This window comes from Lacerta agilis, chromosome 3 (genome assembly GCF_009819535.1).
Source record: "Lacerta agilis isolate rLacAgi1 chromosome 3, rLacAgi1.pri, whole genome shotgun sequence".
Taxonomy (NCBI): Eukaryota; Metazoa; Chordata; class Lepidosauria; order Squamata; family Lacertidae; genus Lacerta; species Lacerta agilis.
In genome coordinates, this window is record NC_046314.1 from 41249809 (window position 1) to 41272377 (window position 22569).

Sequence of the window (22569 nt, forward strand, 5' to 3'; positions counted from 1 at the left end):
TTGGTGGGGAGTTACTTAACATGTGTACTGACCACCAATCAATACATGTGTTTATTAACATTTCTTTACTTTAAATTCTTGTTCAAATCCTTCCCCTGAGAAGTTTAGTGAAGTGTTACAGAGACTGTAGAATCTGTCACTCTAGCTGTTTTAGTTGAGGAATTGCGGCAAAGGATAAATTGAATGTCAGCAACATATTTGCTACTGTTGTACTGCACAGCATACAGAAGCATGAGTTAAGTTGAAAGGGCTTAAATCAAGGTTATCAATGTGGCACTTGTGGGCACCAGTGTGCCTGCCAGTACCTCCTACGGTGACTGCAACAGGTCTCAGTAAATGTCCCATCTAAAATCTGGAAAGAATGAGAATGAATTTCCTTTTTGTCCAGTCGCTGTTTGCACTGTTTTGGCCTCTCCTACACGGAATATATCCCCTGAAACATGACCACACTTCATGCCCACCCTTCTGTTCTGAGCAGAAAATAGGCGCAAATATGGCAGTGGCTTATTATCTGAGGGAGAGGCGTCTGCACCATTTTGTGGTTCTGTCACTTTCTGCTCTTTTAGACACGGCAGCCATTTTGTGCTATGCCCCCCTGGCAGCCATTTTATGACTGGCACTCATGGCACTGCCTCCAAATAACAAATGTTCCCCAAAAGATTGGCAATCCCTGCTTTAAATTATACTATAACATCACAACTGTAACTTCGTAATGAACCCCCCCCCTTAGCTATCAACTAGAATACTTGCATATTGTGTTAGCTCTGCATTTTAAGTGAACTGGATTAGCACTTCCTGGATTTATGGAAAGGAATGCATTAACCCTTTGTTTTTCATAAATCTTGACTCAAAATAAATACCAAAATGCATACAAATAATGTGTACCTTGTGAAGAAATGTTTCAAATAATGCATATTTCTGTGCAGTTTAAAACAAACTTGGACTGTTGTGGAAATGAGATACCGCATTTTTCGCTTCATAGGGCGCACCTAGTTTTTAGAGGAGGATAACAAGGAAAAAATATTCTGAGCACGGGGCAACGGCGAACAGCCTGCCCACTGCTCCCAAACCTTCCGGGGGCTTCAGGGGAAAGGGGAGGCTGCTAGTGAGAGCCGCACAGAGCATGTTAGCGGCTCTTGCTCCGCTGGCTTGACAGCGAGCTGGAAGGAGGGACGGATGGGATGTTGAATAAACTCAAGGGCTGTGTGTGTTGAATCAAGTCAAGGTGTGTGTGTGCGTGCATAGGGCGGTGTTGAATCAAATAAAGGGGTGGGGGTGTTGAATAAACTCAAGGGCTCTGTGTGTGTGTGTGTGTGTGTGTATTTGTAGGGGGGTGCCTACAAAGTAGTCTTTGTACAAAGGAGACCAGAATCTGCTGCTGGCAAGGGAAGGGGGAGCAGCCCGGTTTCAGGCTGCTTCCCCCTCTCCCGCTGTTCTGCTGCCGGCGGGGACGGAGGAGCAGCCCGATTTCAGGCTGTTCGCCCCTCCCCCGCCACTGGGAGCCATGGCTCCGGCGGCAGAGGCTCCCGCTGCCATCCAGTGCCTTTGCTCCATAATACGCACAGACCTTTTCCCTTCCTTTTTAGGAGGGGAAAAACAGGGAATCCCAAAGTAAAAACACAGGAAATATGTAAAAAAATTAATGCAAATGCCATCCTGTGCAAAACATTTATGAATAAATGCTTGACGTGCCAATTTCGTTCATAAACATATATGAAAAACAGGTTCAATGACTGAACCTGTTTGAAAATACTAACTGTATTTTATTCCTCTGAAAACGTGATCTTCATGCCTACAAATGTTTATGACTGAATTCATTTGTTACTGTTGTTGCAGAAACACTTGGATTGCTGAGAATGTAATGAAGAAGTTCCTAACCACTTGTCACCAGAGATTCCTTATCACTTGGGCAAGAGCAGAGGTGTTGGCCTTTGTTTCCAGGCCAAGTTCTAGGCTATGCATTACATCTTGACTATTTAGCATTCCTTTCAAATCTCTCTTTGCTATGTCCTAAGACATCGCATAACATTGTATTCATTTTTTACTCGGGGTGTAATAGAACTTTTGTAAAGTATTTGGTACATGAAACTCGCTAAGCTATTTGGCTAGGAATTACTACTATATGAAGGTCATTTGTTAAGAATGTTTTGATTGTCACTTTGTTTCTGTATATTTGTCAAACTTACGGAGAGCATTCATTACTCAACAGGCGTCATTCCTATTTTATGATAAAGTTGACAAAAATAGACCTGGACCCTAAAATAAATCAAGGAAGTTCAGAGAGGATGCTTCCTGTCCCCTCCTTTCCAGCACTGCACTCTGTATAAGATTCTTATTGCTAACATTTCCCTGTCACATGATTTGAATGTCACATAAGATCTATAAAACCAACACAGATACTTGTTGGGAAATGTCACTCTACCACAGGAGATAACTCATTTTCTGCAATATATAGTTGTAACAAATGCATTTATATCTCAGGCTACATTTAGTCACTCTTAATAGATATTGCATACTTTCTTAAAATCTGTTGCAGTGTATTTTACCCATATCCGTTGCACTGAGTTTAAATGAGTTTAAATAACCATTTAATTATTACTATAGCCAAAATTGGTCTGATATAATTTTGATAACGCAGTTGTTATTTAATCATTCAAAATGCAGACTTGTTTCACATATTAAGCTTTCTAAGTAAGAGGTTTTTTTATTAAGAGAACCATTTGGATTTGAAAGGCAACACTGGTATGTTGACATAATCCAGGAAAATTTATCCTGAGAGTCATTTTAATAATTCATTTTTAAAAAAATCAAGTTCTTTCTACACTGAGAATTTGAACAAATTCACCTGTTTTTTTTTTTTGGTTTTTTTACTAGTTCAAAGAATAGTTAATTTGCAATGGGAGCAAAAGCTTTCTTTTTCTCAGGCATCTTTAGCATGTAGTGCCAGCTTGTTAATTCACTAACAGGAGCAAGAAGTATTTAAAGAATTGATCATTATTCCAGCATCCATGTCAATGGCCCACTTTGCCGGTATGTGATACCTGGTTTGATGATCTCTGGGACATCCAGAATGTTGCCAAATGAAGCAGTTTTACGATGGCCTCGTTTAGGTTTGGAAAAGGCTGAAAAAACACATACACACATACAATACACATGCAAACGACTACAATTTTAACACAAATCATTCAGACTAAAACTGCACCTTTTACTCAACTTGGTTAAACTGGAGACCATGCAAAAAAGGTCATGCAGAATGGTCTGCACAGCTTTCCATTCATGCTCAAAACTGTAAAGCATTTGTTAAAGGCAACAAACATAAGTACGGTCAACAACGTAACACAGCACTTTATTAGTTATAGTTAGAAAGACAAAATCCAAACAAACAAAGCAGAATGGTAAAGGGGAGAGGGAAAACTAAAGTCTGGTCACAAAATAAACTAAACTGTCCACCGACTCCACTTCACTAATATACTAATAAGATGTCTGCCACATGTGGCAGTGCAAACGTTTTCTAAAAAAGTCTTCCTCTCAAAAGAAATATTTTAAGATTTTAGTGTAGACTGCTATACGTTTTCAAGAAATCTTTTCTGATTTACATGCTCTAACATTGCCGTATTATTCCCTGCCACCCACTTTTCAGCTGGAAACTGACTGGAACTGCCATTTTGAAAGAGTGTCAGAATCCAGCAACCTCCATAATATTAAACATACATGAAAGATTAAAATGATAGAATATAAGTATTTTCTGGAAGTGAAATGTGTAATGGAAAGTTTTGGAATTAAATACAGCTGTTAATGCTACCAGTAACATAAAGAAGGGTGGTGGTGGTGGTGGTATAATGGCCCAACGAGTTGTTAAAAGCTCCTTATTAAGAACAAATAACAGGTCTGGGAATGCTGTTCTATAAAAATCTTATGAATACGGTGGATGAGAATCTAGCAATATTTAGTGCCTTCAGCAATTCTTCTATACCATCTGGTTCATTGATATGTATGTATTGTATGGTACTTCTAAGTTGGTGTAAGTTTGTTTGTTTTACAGTATTGTATTCTATTCTATTTCTAAGACATAACATGCCCTGGGACCTTATGGGAAAGAGTGGGCCACAAACATAAATAAATAACAGTAATATTGCCAGCTCCAAATATAGATTATTTCTGGACTAGAATGCAGAACTGCGCGTCTAGGGCAGTATATACTACTACTACTACTACTACTACGATGAACATAGTAGATCTGACCATGGGCAACATTCCCTGTAGTTAAAGATTTAAATTCTGTTGCTTTAGCCAATTGCTTGCATTAGGAGCATATAGGTAGGAGTTGCTGCTCTCAATGGTTTTCTAATATAGGCCACACATCTATCTTTAAAACATTTATTTTATTCCAGGCACCATAACTTCTAATTTAGATAGTCATGGAATTGGAGCATTCTGCTCTACCACATCTACATAAACATAATTAGATGATCTCCATTTTGAAGTTTCTCCTGGAATTATATGTTATTGATTTGGGTACTTGACATTTTCAAATTTTCAAAAGGATACCCAGATCAAAATCTAAGAACAAAGAATTGCCTCTCAGTTTTCACCACTACAGTCAGGAAACTGATCTAGTATAAAAACTAATGACAAACCAGTATCAGTTCCAGTTTTTGTTTCATATTTGTTTCATGTCACCTAATGAAGGGCCATACCTTATATACAAATACTTTATGAATTCAGATAGAAGTGAGTGAGTAATCAAAATGTATTTTAAAAGCACAATCCTACACATGTCTACTCATTGAATTCATGTATATGAATGTTCAAAGGGACTTTCTCTTCGTTAAATTTGTACAGGAATGCAACTGTAGTCATTACAAGGACATATTAAATGTTGAACTATTACTGACAGAAGAGAACCTACGATCTCAAAGGCTGGGATTTAGTCATCCCATTTGCCTGTTGAAAACTTTGCTTCATCATTGTTTGGCCAATATCTCACCAGAAGTAAGCAACAGAAAGGTTGATTTGATAAAATAAAAATGTCTGCTTAGTAAGGGCACATTAACAGGTTCAGAATACCAATCATTTTCCATAATACAAAAAACCCATCTTTAATATACAAATAGATTAAACAACATTGCTTTAGTTATGTCAATCCCAATTAAGCTGTGGTTGCCATTTAGAATAAATTATATTATAATTAGCTACACAGTACATTTTAGGTACTCCACTAATTTACTAAAAAATGCAAATGGAAGCTTTATTTAGATCCTTTCAGACCTCAAGCGGGGGTAGGAAAAAGGAGGTGCTCTGGCCCCATTTAGGCACCTCTCTGCACAACACAAGATTAACGCTGTCAAATACTCCAGACATGCTCTCTGCCTCAGCTTTGATCATACCAAATACCGGTATTTGAGGGGCTCCTTGAGAAAGTTCACTTGGAAGCCCCTGGCAACTCTGATCTATTGTGAGCAGCTGGGAGAAAGGCCCTGAAACAATGTCTGGACACACACTTTGCCTTTGTTCCCACGCTCTGAGACAGCAGCTTCTGCCTTCCAACCATTTCAGAATGATGAGTAGGCATGCAATTTTCTGTTCTGTTTATGAATTCTGTGCATTCTGGCCATAGAGGCATCCTTCAAATCACAGACTTGTATTCACAGTTCATTATAAAAGGCCATACATAACACTTTTTAGTTACGACATAGTAAAGAGTGACTAGAATACTCTACAAAAGATAACCGTATTTTAATTTAATAACTACCTTACGTATGCACCAGTTTCCTCTTACATGTGGAGAATCCCAGTTTTTCAATTAAACCAGCTGTTCTTAAAATGCAGAAAATATTTGTATTCCAGGCAAATGAAAACATTCAGTCCTAAAGGGAACTGCATATGTTTAGAAAAAAGTGGCCAACTTTAATAGTCATGGACATACCTAAACATAAGGCAAAAATAATTGAATATATACCTCACTCATCTTCTTGCAACCCAAGTGCACTTAACTGAGAGTCAGACTGCACCCAGCACAACCCGTTTCAATGGTGAAGGATGGCGTTGGGCGTGTAGAATTAAACAGCATCACAAATGTGCACAGCTGACAAAATGATCTTTCTCTCCTGCAATCCTCAATACCTCCCAAAAAGTCTCTCCAGAACCAGAGAATATGCTGCGGGAAGCTTCAGCAGGTAAAGGAAATGGCCCAAAACTCAGCTAGATACATCTTGTGCCAGCAAGCTCCACTGGTGCAAGGTTCATCCACCTGATTGTGGACGATTTTCTCCTCCTGCAATGCAGCTCTCTCTGTTCATTTTGGTCCTATAGCCCCCAGTAGAACTTATTGATCTCAGTCCCATTTGTCTAGCTGTTTAGTAAGATTTTTTTACCTGTGGTAGCAGCAATTCTTGCTTCGATTTCAGACATATCAGCACTCATTCGTTTGCTTTCTCCCGAAACAAGGGTTGACTGCGGTCGCCCACGAACATCTGACAAGCTCTCGACACTGCTACCGCGAGATGGAGGTAAACTCAAACGGCCAGGCTCTCCCTGCAGAAAACAAAACACTTTAAAATGATTCAAAAACTAATTGCAGAAATGGGTGAAGAAATAAAGTTTGCATGAATAATACACCTGCAGCCGCCATTTTCATTTAATTCTTAAGATGATATGCAAGCACATAATAACCACTCTCAGAAGAAGAGTAGGCAGTAGGTTTATGCTTCTGTTAAGGTATAAACATATGTTTAAGGCATGGAACTTACTTTAATGCTCTCTGCAATCCTGGATCTCCATAACAACAGAAGTAGTAGTAGTTAGATTTGATAAATGTCTTTAAATCTTGTGTATTTTTGTCACAAACTCTGAATAGGTACTTACTGTCAGAGTTTTAAAATAATTTAATATGTGTTTTTCAAGCAGTAGTGGTTAGGGAGATCTCATCATTTTGATTTTAAAGTTTCCTTAATGCCTATTATTTCTATGTTCTTACCGACTGCTTTGCTGAATTTTTCATCTGCTGGGCCAGTTTTGACTCCAAGCGTTTAATAGTGTCATTGGTAGCAGTTCCTGGAAAGTCATTTGGTTCCATGTTGGCATCACTCTTGTTACTAGTATTTGTGGAAGTCATATCCATGAAGGAACCTATACATTTTAGAAGTATGTTACTTTACTTGAGAAGTCACTCATGACTACAAAACTACAGTTTTAAATATTGGTTGTATTCTATTTCTTATTTTTAGATTATTGTTATTTTTTAAACCAACTAGACTGCATAACTACAGCCTTAACATATTTGTTAAGAGTTACAGATTTATCTCAGTATGTGAAAATCAAATTCATCCTCTCAACACAATAAATCACTAGTACAAAAGGCATTTTGTTTGGAAACATGACAGGCAGTGCTGCTAATGGATACCAGTTCTGCTGACATAAATCCTTCTTTAGAAGGCTTAGGTGTTTCAGCTAAACTCCGGTTTCAGAATAGCATGATCCTGCATATCTTTTAAATATGGACTGCAAAGTTGTTATCTTGTTTATTTCTTCCTGTGAGTATATGAGATGGATAGCACTAAACTTTATGAGGAATAAATCTGAACATAAAGCTAGCTTCCAGGTAATTTCTCCACATATGAGTTAAGGCATTTCACAGTAACTTTGGGTGAAAAGGATTCCTTAGTCTGTTGAAATTATTGTACTGTCAATCAACTACAAGAAAGAATATCTTACACTCTGCAGCACTGTTTATCTACAGACTTACTGTATGTAAGGCATTTTGAGGCATAAACATTTATGCTTCAAATATTTAAGGCATAAGAAGTAGAACTAACTTTCTGTGGGGAAGGGTTGTATCTCAGTGGCAGAGCAGAGGCTCTGTGGTCTTTCCAGGCAGGGTTTGGAAAGACTACTGCCTGGAATTCTGCTTTCTGACAATAAAGAAAACACTGAGCAAAGAACTGACTCAGTATAAGAGAGCTTCCTGTTCCTATGCAGTCTGCTGGTTACAACCCATATTAAGAAAATACTAAACACAATGGTTGTTCCATGGTGCCTGAAAAAAACATCTGAAACAGTATGTAGGTGAGTCTTACCATGACAGCTTAGTACAATGCTACAAAAGAAAAAAGGGTGCTTGTTTCTAGAGTTATACCAAATACTGCTGCGCCAATATGACATCTTTTGCTGTGTTAGCATTAGAATAGACACTGTAAATTGGGAACTCATACTAGTGCAGTGGTTCTAGGCTGTGTCTATACCATTCATCTGCTGACACAATGAGCAGTAGGACATTGTGCATGTTTTTAATTCTACATAGTCTTAATTAATAATCCATTACTTATGCATATAATCTACTTACCTGTACTAGTGGCAGAGTTGCTCTGGCCTTCATCAGAATACTGACAAGGGTATTGTAGAGGTTCCTCTGCTCCTGGAAAGTACTGCAAAGATGTAAAGGAGGAAAAGCGCAATGATAGACAAATTCATTTTGTATCCTGGCTCACTGGACAGAACATGAAACAGGGAAAATCAATACTGTATATATTATTTTAGTAAACTCCCTAAGATCTTCAACTTGATTCTCAAAATGTGTGGTTGGATGTTTGGTATAAAGCCAGTTTATTCTTTAACCAAAAAGTCATGACAACATAAAAATGTCAAACAGACATAAGTACGAGGAGAGATGTAGCATGATTCATATGTATGCTGCTAACAGGCAAAAGACAACACTCAGCTAATGTTATTATTTTTAAAAGATGTATGCAATCTTTCTACTGAGATATTAAATAAATGGCAACATTTGTTTAATAGCATCAGTGAAAATATACTGAAACATTACTCACTAGACAAGCCTGATGTTCAGTAATGAAAGGCAGTATTCATTTTGCAAAGTTGACTCCAAATGTGACTTTAGAAAAGTCTCATAAATAGTTTACTAGCACAAGAGATATATGGTGTGGCTACATATGTTTGCCAGTGATCCTGGCAACAGAGATGTGAACATTTCCATTCTAGGCTTGCATGCCAGAATAATTTCTATCACACATTTCCACTGTAATCTTGCATATTATGAAAATGCAGTAAAGTAATTTGTAAACATGGGTCCCAAGTGACATATTACTCCCTTTCGTTACTTCAAGAAATTAGATAGCTATCTCTAGATTGCAGCATAGATATTTCCAATGGCTATGAAGGCTAAAGCAGTTATAACAAGATTGTTGTAATTAGATTGTAAGGCTGAAACTGTTACAGGTAGTCGAAAGAGGATTCCTAGGTGAAATGCTATGGGAATATGTCCTGGCAAATATCAGACTTCAAAGCTCCCCACTTTTCTCTTCTCACCTGGCATGAGGATCTTCAGTATCTGCTTTTAAACAAACCAGAGTTCCTTGCTATAACCAAACTTGCAGGAACTGTGGTTAGTTTAAACATGATTTATATTCAAAAGTAAGGCTCAAACCATCGTTCACTATGGCTTGCTAACAAACCATAATTTTAATAAACTATAGTTTGGGCATAACATTGAAGTGGGGGGTGTTTAAAATTTCGATGCTTCTGATCTCCTTTTTGCAGCTGTGACAGAGTGGAAAGGTGAGGAGTACCTGATAGTGAGACTTGTTCTGAAAGTGCTAAACAGTAATTTAGCATGAAGTGCAAATGGAATATTTTACAATGTATTTCTGTGGGTGGGGAAGCCATAAGAAAAAGTCTCAAATAGAGTGAAAAATATAGTCTGTTTACTTTTGCTTCAGGGTGTTCAAAGCAGAAGACATCCTCCGAAAAAAACCACCCAACATTCTACTAACAAAATTAAGTTTTAAAATATGCAGAAGATTATCCGAAGCCACCCAATTCTTATGTTCTGTTGCAACAAAGTGAGCATATAACTTGTGGTGGTCTTCCATTCTCATTCTCTTCTACAATGGTAGCGACTTTTCCATACTTCTCTTTTCCCCACTGCTTCCAAACCATCTACTTTCCATGCCTTATATAAGCCAGTCCTTTCAGTACATTATGCCATATGTAAGAAAAATGTACCTGCATCAAATGTGTCATTATTTTGACAATTTCCTCCATTGAAGGTCGTTGAGAGGGATCTTTTGACCAACAGCGAGTCATTAAGCTCTCAATAGGCTTGGGTAAATTTTTTATCAGTGGTGGCCTAGTACCTACAGGGAGACCATTTTAAAAAAGCAACACATTATAAAATTGTACAATGAAGTTGTAAGAATTCTACACAAAACGAACATATTTATCCTGCCTTGATTATACTGAACTAACCATCCTTGATGATTTCAGAAAATTAACAATACTGCTGCTTTTTCAACAAAATAATCTTGCGGCTTTCCATCTGCTATCCTTGCAACATTGCAACTTGAAAGATTTCACATGAGTGGATATAGGGATTATTTTACCACTTCACTAAACTGCTTACCGAAAAGATATGCCAATTTATGAAGTGGTACTTGGGTTCTGAATGAGAAAAGCATTTTACTTGAAGCAAATGCTGTATATCCTCTCAACTGAGGATGGGGAACTTCTGGCCAGTAGGCCAAATGCAGCTGTCAGAGGCTTCCCATCCAGGCCCCAAGGCCTTTTTTACTCCCAACCTGGCTTCTGCCAAGACAGCATAGAAGGCAGAAAATTGTTGCAAGAAGGTAAATTGGGACCTAAACTGAGTGCTGAACCTTTTCCCACCTGGCTTGGGAGGGCAGGCCCTGACTGACTCCAGTTACAAAAGTTGAGGCTGCTGAACAGAATCTTGGGCTGGGGTGTTGTTTAGGGGGTTTTGTGGCAGAGGGCTTATTGGTGTTGTTCATGTTAAATCACAACATCCAAAATTAAGATACAAAGAATTAAGTGAAAAATGTTTAATTTGGCTATGTACTTTTTGATGTTTTGTTTAGGACTACTTTTAATGTTTGTAGTTATGCAATTTTTTAAAGTTGTAAATTCCCCTGAGCATGGTTTTAACTTTGGAGAGGAGGCATACAAATAAAATGATTGACTAATCAATCAATCAATGAATCAATCACCTAATGACCATTTTACTATTTAAAATAATCCCCTGCCTTCTATGTGACTAGAGCAGATAAAAGTTTAAACAAGGGGATTTGCCCCTGGCTGGCCTACTTTTACCCCAATCTTGCACCAGTGAATTAGGCACCAGAGTAATGCACTTTACTGAAAACTTGTGGCAAATACGCGCACGCACGCGCGCACACGCACGCACACACACACACACACACACACAATTCAGAAATGCTACCTGTCAGTTACCCATTAAGTTTGAACTTACCATTGTGAACTGCCCACATGATTCGAAACGCAGGACCACCAATCTCATCAAAAGGTTTTCTACGGGTAATCACTTCCCAAAGAATAATACCCCAACTGAATACATCACATTTTTCACTGTAATTGCTACCTGAAAAAAGGTTTTTCATATAATTTATATCCTTTTAAAAACAAAATGTGTCCCTTCTCAAACAATATATTTTCTGAATATTAGTGACAAAACTGAAGGTGTTCCATGCATTCAACTCTGTATGAGATGCTACAACAAAGGTAAAGAAGAAGTTCCCCATGACCAACCAATGCAAAAAGCAGGCTTGAAGTTACTATCAGCTGTGTTCAAGTCTGTGGATCAAGTTAATCGTGGGGTGTGCCATCAAACAGCTAATCTCTACAGAAAGTAGGAACGCATTCAGCTGATGGGTGGTTACTTCAAGCCTGTTGATCAGTGATGCTTCAAAGCACCCTGTAGGGCATGGTGCTTTGAAGTACTGACAATTATCACTTGACATCTCTTGCTTAGGCCTCTGGTCTGTGAGAAGAAGTTACTTTTCAGTAATGGAGTGAGCTCATCAGGCTGAAGCACTATGTTATCTTGTGCTACTGTGCTTCAAGATCAGCAGTGAGGCCTGCTAACTGAGAACTGGGTCAATGCTCTATGGAACTGATAGAGTTAGGAAGTTAGCTTTCTTATTTAGTCTGATTTGTAATTCCCAGTGGTGTTTGTACTGTAAATTGGGTTTTTGATCTGTAACTTTTATGGCTCTTTTGGTTCTGTCATATGCTGCTATTTTTATTCTACTTTTCTTTTTAATAAATCTACTTCGCTTATGTTGCTACCTGTCTATTTTGGGTAATGCCTTGGTACTAATTCCAGTTCCTAATCTCTCGGTTACTGATTACTGAATAAAGTGGTTAATCTGAGGCTCAGGGAGCAGACAGTCCTGTTTCAGCTGTTGCTTCTTTGGAATCTTAGAGAAGTTTCCAGTAAGCTCTGGGAGTCTCTTGGCCCAGGCTGGTTGCACTTAAGGAGTAATGGTAGTGTAATACCTTGCAGGGTTGGTTTTAGACCCTGAACATTTTGAATCACCAAAGACAGGGTTCTGGGTTTGGGTGAGGGGCAAGTTATTGACATGCGGGACTACTCAACTGTCAAATTTGACATACGAAGCATAGGAAAAGTTCTCCCACTCAGCTGCTCTAATTAATTTGATCAATGCCAAATATATGGAAATATTTAATTGGGAGTCCCTTAAATTCTCTTAGTACAACAGTTGATGAGTTTTCAAAAAAGAAAACTTCTTTGCAAGTTATAAAGCATTCCTTGAGTGACAGTTCAATGGAACCAAGAGAGTGCATCCTTGAATGGCTTATTACATATGGCTTCTGAGTGTGTGTGAACTTCTACTACGTTGTGTCCACACCAGGATGCTATTGCATGTGAGAAGGCTAAACCAATGCCCCTATCCTGCATGCATAATCTCAAATACATATCTATTTCAGTGCCACACAAGTGATAGCACCGAGCAGATTTTATAAATGGCAATATTTGAATTTAATTCCTGCAAGATTAAATGCAGGTATATATTAATATGGAAGCTAGTTTATTTATTAATATTTAAGTTTATAGACCATGTTTCAATGTAAATATGCACAAAGTGACTCATAACAGCAGGAATTACTTTGTCAACAGGTAATTCCCTTCAAAATATATAATTTATGGTGGGTCCACATATATAGCTACTACATGTGAAACTCGAAAAATTAGAATATCGTGGAAAAGTCCATTTCTGTAAGCAATTGTTTTCATTAGCTACTGGTGTTTAATATATGAGATAGACTCATGACATGCAAAGTGAGATACAGTGGTACTTCTGGTTACGTACTTAATTCGTTCCAGAGGTCTGTTCTTAACCTGAAGCAACACTTTAGCTAATGGGACCTCCTGCTGCCGCCGCGCCGCCAGAGCACGATTTCTGTTCTTATCCTGAAGCAAAGTTATTAACCTGAAGTGTTATTTCTGGGTTAGCGGAGTATGTAACCTGAAGCGTATGTAACCCGAGGTACCACTGTGTCAAGCCTTTGTTATAATTGTGATGATTAAGGCATGCAGCTGATGAAAACCCCAAAGCTGAAATTGTTAATTTGGGGTTATCATCAGCTGTACACCATAATCATCACAATTATAACAAATAAAGGCTTGACATATCTCGCTTTGCATGTCATGAGTTTATCTCATGTATTAGTTTCACCTTTTAAGTTGAATTACTAAAAGAAATGAACCTTTCCACGATATTCTAATTTTTCGAGTTTCACCTATAACATTTTAACGATTTGGAAGTTTATTGCTTATTGTTAAAATAAACACAAGGTATGAAATATCTAACTTTTGTTAAATATATTGTTTTTAACCTCCCCAACCCATTACCTATCACAATATTCAACAAGAATACAGAGAAAGAAAGAAATACATATGCCCTTGATAAATAAAAATCAGTATAAAAAACCAACAAACAATAGAGCTTGTAGAACACACAAAAATGCATATTAGGCATCAAATTACTTTCTTACCTTCAAAAACCTCTGGTGCCATCCAAGCAGCACTTCCCTTATTGTTGGTCATGTGAGTCTGAATATCACAGGCTGTACCAAAATCACAGATTTTTAAAACTGTCCCCCCTGCCACCAAGAGCAAGCTGTCAAACAAACAGAATAGTTTAGGAATCTTGTGACTAAATAAGAGTAGTTGCTGCCATGAGCTCTTTTGGGAGGAAGGGCGGGATAGAAACTTAAAAAATGAATAATGTTACTACACTAAGGGTGCAATTCTATGGCTGCTGGGAAGGTGTTACAGGAGCCATAGGATAAGATCTTCTCTGATGAAGAGGGAACTCTTATGTTGTCCACTGCCCCCTCTTAGGTAATGCTGACCCATCTGGTGTCCTAGCTCAACCAGTGATGGAGCTCTGACACCAGCAGGGCCAAAAAAACAAAAGCTTGCTAAAAAGTAGCTAAGATCTGAAAAATCCAAAGTTTTCTGGTCCTCTAATCCCTCCCCTCAGAGCCCCAAACTGGATGGAGATTGACACACTTTTGAGAAGGTCTAAAACTGTTTCTTCCCTTTTCTTTCCATTGTTTTCAGTGGGAGAGAAAATGAAAAATATAGAGTTGTGGTTTGTTTTTTTAAAAAAAATACAGGCTGGGAATAGAGCATTCGTTTGTGCTTACTACTGCCCTAAGGCAAGCCCAGGAGGGTGCTGGATTTGTATTTCCCTATAAACCAGACATTTCAAGATTGTACCCTGAAATTCCATGCTCCATTGGGGAGAATGATACAAACTTGCCAGAAGGAGAGTTTTATTAGAGGATTATCATGTTCCAAGCTATTATCAATCACAGATCAGAATAAAGAATGGAGAGCTATAGAGGGAGTTCTCCCATAACTTGCAATAGATTTTTAAAACATTATTTTTAGTGTTAATTTTAAAGAACAATTTCGTAGAACTGGGTATCTGATGTTATACAAACACATGCTTTGCATGTCACACAATGAGCACTTGTGCTGAATACTCTATTCCCCGCTAATAAAAAGCACCATAATATGAGCATAGTATCTTGCTTTCAGGTGTGTTGTAAGCCATTTATCCTCTAAGATGGGTGGGGGTGGGAAGAAGACTACAAGATTTATTTTGAATGTTAAGAGGCTTAAACAGTGCCCAAAGACCTACTTTGGTGGTTTTAGGTCCCTGTGAATGAGAGCCTTCGGTTTCATGCTATGAAGGTATGCCACTCCCTGGGAACACTGTAAACACCAACTCATTGCATGTGCAGCAGTGTAGTAAGGCAGAGGTTCAGCACCATGTAGGACTGAAAAACAAAGTTAAAAACTAAAAAGAACTTAATTGCATGTTACAGTTAATACAAAACAAGAATAAAAAAAATCACAGGTCTGAGTCACTGTTTGTTTCTAGCAGCATTGGACACAAAAAGGTAGCCAATTTAATTTGTGAACTGCACCACTTATGTGAAGAATAAGTTACAAACATCTTGGGTATTGCATATCAAATTCAAATTCATTCTTTATTACGGTCAAAGACCAGCTCTTAAAAAGGAGGTAAAGTAAAAATAAAAAATAAATACAGCGGATCCCTTTGACGAAACATTTTCCGGGGATGTTACATATATAAAACTCTTTGAACAAGATTTAAAAGAAAATTATTAATTGCATTACAATGTTAAAGATTTAAAATAGTGGCTGCAGAAGGCTGAGCCTGGCTCGCTTGAGATTCCATTGAGGAGAAACTTAGATGGGCTGAGAAGAAGGTCTATATCTGCAAATTTGGACACAAAATCTGGCAACCGCCCTGGTAATCATCGGGTCTTTACCTAACAAGAGCAGGTTGTATAACTGCTTTTCTGGGAGGCTTGCAAACCTCACCAGTATGGGGTCCATGATCTCCCTTCGAGCTTCTTCATATAGAGGGCATCTGAAGAACGAGTGTTCAGGGCTTCCTATTTCCCCTAGTGGGCATACGCAGAGTCTTTGGGCGTATGGGATTTTTTTATAGAGCCCCTCCAGCACTGGCGTGGGCAATGCCGCACTTCTGGCAAGAGTAAACGCCCTTCTTGAGTTTTTTGACAGGAGAAAGGAGAGGTAAGGTGCCGGGGCAGCTATGTATCTCTCGATTTCTCCGGTTCTGTATTCAGGGCATCTTGAACAGTCCTGTTGTCTTTCAATGTCACTGAGTCGTTGTCTGACTGTTACTTTAGCTTGCCTTGGATCCATCTTTAAGAGGGCTTGGGGGGGAAAGGCCCATATTCTGCAGAGAATTCAGGACCGCTAACTGCCACCCGGACTGAAACTGATCGCAAATTATAAAAATCAAACAACACTAGAAAGAAATTGTCACTTCTACAGCTTTGGATTTATAGTACAAATTTCTAAATGCAACCTTGCATTTTAGTTAAGTGTTTCTGACAATGAAACTCAAGAGAGAGACTCACCATTATAGAGAGAACCTCCTTCAGCATATTCCATAACAAGACAAACCTTTGTGGAAAAATCAAAGTGTTAAGTTAGAAGACACTTTTGATTTTTATGTAGAAGATAATCTTTAAAATAGGAATGTTTCTGAAAAGTTCACCATCTAAACTCCTGTGTGGATTTGTGGCTTCCAAACTGCCTGATCTTGTTTGTGCAGCAGCAAAAGTGACTTGGATAATTTCATGATCTTTTTTTTGATTTCTGATCTTTGCAGATAGCTTCTTACATACACTTTGCTGCAACTTTGATTTCCTTCTATTCTTACACATGATATCCATCCAGCCCTACTTTACTGATGCACACATGGGTTTGTGCATATTCATGAAACACAGCACACACAAAAATCTTGATGCACTTCTATGTTGTATTTCAGTTAATTCTCATTTGTGAACATTGGTAATGAAGGGGGAAAGAACAAATAAAAATAAATTAACTGGTGCACAGTTCTAAAACTAATTTTAGAAATTATTCATGTGAATTGGAAGGAGGGGCAAAAGAAAATGCTGGGCCAAGTGAACCCATGAAACATAACCTGGGAAACCTGATTATTTCAGGTTTATTCCTAAACAAACAGCAAAAGCATATCCAATTTATACACACATTTTCATAATAAAAAGGGGAAAAGTCAGTGTGGTATGTGCAAGTAAGCCAACTAAGGAACTATTTGCTCTCGTATTCTCACTTAATGCAAGCAAAACTTTTAATCATCATAAAACATTAAGCCCTACAAAAATATTGTATTGTGATCTCAAAAACAGAAGAAGTGCAACTTACTGGGTTCAAACAAGCTCCATATAACTTGACAATATTAGGATGGTTCACACGTGACAACTGTCGAAGCTGGAATTTAAGAGAAATAATGCATTTAAAGGCTATGTCCTTAATTTTAAAAAGTGATCTTTTCTAATCTTTGCTCATGTAGGATTCATAGCTGAATGCTAAAACTGGCTTGATGCTGTATGGTATTTTGCACAGACCAGGAGAATGAACTGTGGTTTAGTTAGCACAAAGCAGATACCTCACCTAACACGGATTTTAAAAAATTTTTACTACCAGTTACCCTCCCCCTGTGCAACTTTTCAATGACAAGGACTGCTATGACTACCTTTGGATAAAGTTTGTGTTATCTGTGGTGGCCCTTGGTTGCCACTACTCTGCCAGTGATAGAGTAGTATTGTAGTATTGCATGTACAGAACAGCATCTGAACACAAAAACAGGTTGAACATAAAATCAGGTCCCAGAAACACATTTACAGTACCAGGTTAGCCTTTGCAAGCATTCAATTCTGGATGATCACTGTCCCAATCATAGCATGATGTGAGACCCCTATCCCCCAAGTCCTCTCACCACAGAAAAACCTGGAGGGGGAACTCACAGCTTCTGATTGCCATTAAGAATGAAAAGTGAAAGGTGACCCCACCCTTGTTCGAAGTCCACAGCACATACAATAGGGGAGGGATAGGTGGAGACCACAAATAATGGCTGCCTAATCTACACACGTTAAAAATGTTGTAAAATGTTTTTTTAATCGTTTTGAAAAAAGCATTGAATTTGCTATAGCTCACAGTCACCATCTAGTGTCACAATTGTATATTGCACTTTGCAACACATTCAAAACATTTTATTTGCAGCCGAGTCCCTGGACTAATTTTACATCAATATGCATCCTTTGAGAATAACAATAGTCTTTAGCTATAGGTAGAAAATGTACAGAGATGTTACATGGCAGATAATGGTAGTAGTGACTGGCAATCCTAATCAACACTTTACACAACAGAAGCAAGGCTTGGACACTCCACAGAACCCTGTGGGGAATCACTTGAGCACTCTAATTCAGTCCAGAAAGAGAAATGGGGGTTTCATCCCACTCCAGAGAAAAGGCATGGAAGTTTGTACCAGGCCTTTGACCACCATGGTTCTGTTTCTCAGTTTTAACCAAGCCGTTGGACTGGATGGAGTAGAAGCTCCCTTTCAGCAGCAGGACTGGACAAGTTAAGGTCGATGTTCCTGCCCTCATATGCAAAACCAACCACAAGCCTGGCTAATAACGATTACAGCCAGTTATTTGTCCATTTGTGCAAGTCAGGCCTATTGTGGGCACACTGTGCTTAATAATGTATTTCTGCATGTTTAAATAGAGTGTACTAGCAATGGACCATTGTACTAGAGCGTACCACCAACAGAAGTGCCATAAGAAATGTGGCACACACACCTCTCTCTCTCATCCCCCATGCCCTTAAAAATTAAGTGTTGATTATCTGAAAAATAAGTGTACATATTCAAGTAGTTTGTCACTTTGAGTGATCTGGTTTAGATTACACTCGCTTCCTGATCTCTTTTCTATGTGTGGTAGAAAACACACCTTCCCTCTCCACCCTTCTGACACACCCTACTAAAATGTGGCACCCACATCTAGTGTGACAAGAGTTACCAGCAGGCAGAGTAGGAATGCACAGTCCCATTTCCCTCACCACTGTTTGTAGGGAAAACATAGAGGGAAAGTAATATTTTAAATGGGCCAGCGTGACTGGAGAAGCAGGACACCAATAATTCAGCTTTAGTAGTTTGCAGAGTTGTTTTATTCTAAGCAAATGTAGTTGACAGAATATCCCTACAGACAAGGAAGGATTCAGTCTTTAATCAGCTAATTGAGTTTGCAATATTCCCAAATACAGGTGGTGGGACTACAATTCAGAGGGTTCTTGGAGTCAACTTTCCCTCATCCCAACAGAGTCCTGAACATAGCTGTCAACTTTCCCTTTTTTTACGGGAAATTCCCTTATTCCAGCGCCGTTTCCCACTGCAAAAAAAGGGAAGGTTGACAGCTATGGCCCTGAATACACCCACAGGGGTGTAGAAAGTTTCAAAATACAACTCACAAAAAATCTTAAAGGAACATTTTATGGCCCAGCAATAAAATTATGAGCACCCATACAAATTCACAATATTGTAAAGTACAATTAGAGTTGCTGTTTTACTGACTGAAACAGTACAGTTCTCACAAAGTCTTATTTTGGGGGTTGGTTGATTTCTCCTCCAACACAGCCTAAATAAAATTGTTCTGAAAACCATAGGCTACCTGTTAATCAGATTATGTTAAAAGAATTTTAAAAGAAAAAATATACCTCTACTATGAAGGCTTTTCGTTCTGATTCACTTTCTATTTGTTTAATGGCCACATCTTTTGCTCTCCATTTTGCTTTGCAAACTACTCCAAAGGCTCCTCTTCCAACAACCTATATAAAAAGGCAATTGGAAACTTTCAGTTACATATTTCAAACAAACCATCTGCATAGTTCATATTATTTTCCTTCTTACTACTATAGAATGACATGGTAAAACATTTAAGTTGTGCAAAAGACCTGCACAACTCATCGCTTGCCAAGATACCTCAAACCCAAAATACATTAATCGCAGTCTGCCAGATGCTTGGCAACTTCCTGTTTTTGCAGTCTCAGGCAGGCAACAAAACTAAGAGGTTTAAACAAGCTCCTGCAAACCACCATACCTGGATGGTGGGTCATGTTCAGCTTTTGAGATCCTGCTGTGCAGATCAGTCCAAAACAATTTCCATCTCTGTATACGCCCTAACTTCTTTCTATCCAAAAAACCTTTCTATCCAGGTATTAACTGATTATCCTTAGTCTCCAGGAGTGTGCAGATTTTTTTTATTTTTAAGAAATGAACTTTGGGGATCTTATGCTTCCTTACACACTTCCCATCGACACACCAATTTTTTATTTGAATGCAAGATCTCCCTGAGCTGAGAAAATATGTCACTTCTGGCTACCTAGTGTTTATGAAGCTGAATGCACATGGAAGTTTGTAATTCATCCAGGAGATGCGATAGCCCAGATGGAAAAGGTTAGTCCCAAAAAAATCAACAGGAACTACTTGCAACTAAACTTGCAAAAAGGATCTTGACTTTATGATGACTCTTCCAACTTAAGACCCCAAACCTATATTCAGTAGCTACACAGCTTTAAAGTGATCCCACCACTGATGGGATGTTTAGTTGTTCTTTAAGTTTTGTTGATCTAAAAAGGCTTTGAAGACCAATCTGTTCCAAGTGGCTTTTACATGGTTTCACTGGCGATATGTTGATTTACTGCTTTAATGCTGTGTTTAGTGATAATTATTTTATACTGGCTGTTTTATATGTTAAATTCAGAGGCAGTCCCACATATAAAGCATTGCAGTAATCTAATATAGAAGTTACCAGAGCATAGACTACAGAATTTAGGCTATCCCAGTCCAGATAGGGGTGCAGCTGGGCCACAAGTTGAAGCTTATGGAAGGTACCTTGTGCCACTGAGGGCATCTGAGCCTCAAGCAACAGCAAAGGACCCAGAAATACCCACAAGCTGTGTACATGGTCCTTCAGAGGGCATGTAACCCCACCAAGAGCAAGCAACCTCCCGTCCATCCAGTGTAGGGAACCACTCACTAAAAGTCCCTCAGTCTTATATTTTATTTTAGAATTATGTGTGTTGAGGTTCCCTGAACAAGTGTGTGTGTTGGGGCTGGAGATGATTGCCTCAGAACTAGTTACTCAAGCCATAGCTCAGCTTTCATGCTTGATAAAGTACCACTGGCATATTAGCATTATTATATTTTCAAACCTTCTAAGGAATTCAAGGTCGCTCCCCATTCCATCCTCACAACACGCTTGTGAGTTATGCTCAGAGATGGGGATCAGCTCAAGATCATTCACTGAGTTTCACAGTCATGCAGAGATTTGAACCCCAGGCTACTGGTCTAAGGGCATCCCTTTAAATACTACACACAACCCTGACCGACATATATTGTCATTATCTCACCAATAGGTCATGTGTACAATTAGCCTGTAAACAACTAGTGTGCTGGGGGGACAAAAGAGAGAATGTGCAGTTTCAGAAAAGCCTTGAGCCCAGACCCCTCATATACCGGTAAATTTGCGATCCTACGTGTGCACTGTACTCAATGGGGATTACTCTCAAGTAATTCTTAGGCACAGGATTACAGCCTCAAGTGTGTGCATGGGGGCAATGTTGACTTCGTGCAACTGAGCCTGCCATCCTATATATGCATCCATATAACTCCAAGGAGGAAGGGGGGGGGAATGTATTTGGAGTTATGTGGGGCTTACTGCCGAGTTGAGTTACCAAGTGTCCCTCCCGGCGCCCTCTCCACCTGTGGGGACTCACCTCTTCCACCTCGATCTCTTTGTAGTCAATTTCTTCGAAGTTGAGCACCGGGGGGGTTTCAATCATGTCCGCGGAGTTGGCAGAAGACATCCCTCCACTTCCAGCGGGTGAGTGTGAGTGTATATGGGGTGTGTGGGGCTGCGCGTCTGGAGGGAAAGGAGGAGACCGCAGGCCGCCCAGGCGAGGAGGGGACCGGGGCGCAGAAGGGCTCCTCTCGCGGGGCTGTTTCCCCGGGACCCCCAGCCCACCTCAGCACTCAGCGGGGGACGGAGGGCCCGACGGAGGCGCCTCCTGGGCCGGGGAGAGGCCTCATACGAGGCTGTTCCGCCGGGGCTTTATTGGGGCCACCGGGAAGCCCAGGCCGAGGGGGCCCGGCTCGGCATCCTGCGCCCCCACTCGCACGCAACCTCCGCCTCCACCACCACCCCCGGCTTCCCTCCTTGCTCCGCTCTTGCAGGCCGCGGCCTCTCCTCTGTCGGAGCCTGGGAGTCGCGGCGGCGGCTGCCCCCCCCCCCCCCCCGCAGAGGAGGAGGAGGTTGAATGAAGAGGACGAGGAGCCGCCGCAGCCGCCGCTCAGAGCCCAGCACCCGCCTCGTCCGACATTGGAGCCGCTTCGCGGAAGGGACTTTCCCCACACGGCGCGCCGCCTCTCCCTTTCCGGCTACTGAGGAGGCCCGGCCAGGGCCACGGCCTGGCAGGAGAAGCGGCGGCGACGGCAGCAGCACTAGCTGCTCCTCCTCTTTCCTTTCGCTCGTTCGCCGCCTCCCTCTTTCCGGAGCTGCTCTGCCTTCCTGCTTGCTTTGCCGCCTCCCAGAGGCCGCCGGAGGAACGCGCGGCCGTCATTTCCCATCGCTTTCCCCGAAGCCGCGCACGGGCAAGGGCTTTTCTCCCTCCGGGAGGTGTGAGGCTCACAAGGGGTGGACCTCCTCGGCTTTCAGTGGCCTTGGTGCGACTCCGAGAGAGAGCGGGGAGTACGAAAGCGAAACATGGAAGCGCATGTTTCCCTTAGGAGAAGTACTGCTCTCTTGTACACCTCTGAGCAGCAGCAGGACAGGCAGAGA

The 22569-nt window shown here is 40.1% G+C and overlaps 1 protein-coding gene across 6 annotated transcripts in view; it reads right to left on the bottom strand.

The window, feature by feature from the left end:
- MAP3K7 (mitogen-activated protein kinase kinase kinase 7) overlaps positions 1–22257 on the bottom strand; it is a 35129-nt gene extending 12872 nt beyond the window's left edge. For 2 of the 6 annotated variants that reach the window (XM_033143441.1, XM_033143439.1), the window contains exons 1-12: positions 21509–22257; positions 19448–19558; positions 17096–17161; positions 16282–16327; positions 15006–15144; positions 13849–13973; positions 11282–11410; positions 10021–10151; positions 8342–8423; positions 6977–7128; positions 6375–6534; positions 3042–3122 (exon numbers count right to left, since the gene is read on the bottom strand). In XM_033143441.1, coding sequence (XP_032999332.1) covers positions 3042–3122; positions 6375–6534; positions 6977–7128; positions 8342–8423; positions 10021–10151; positions 11282–11410; positions 13849–13973; positions 15006–15144; positions 16282–16327; positions 17096–17161; positions 19448–19558; positions 21509–21598 — 1312 coding nt within the window. In that variant the 5' untranslated portion in view covers positions 21599–22257. Of the gene's footprint in view, positions 1–3041; positions 3123–6374; positions 6535–6976; positions 7129–8341; positions 8424–10020; positions 10152–11281; positions 11411–13848; positions 13974–15005; positions 15165–16281; positions 16328–17095; positions 17162–19447; positions 19559–21508 lie in introns of those variants that run through there. The other 4 variants (XM_033143440.1, XM_033143443.1, XM_033143442.1 and 1 more) reach the window with 4 other exon arrangements.
- Positions 22258–22569: the final 312 nt, after the last annotated feature.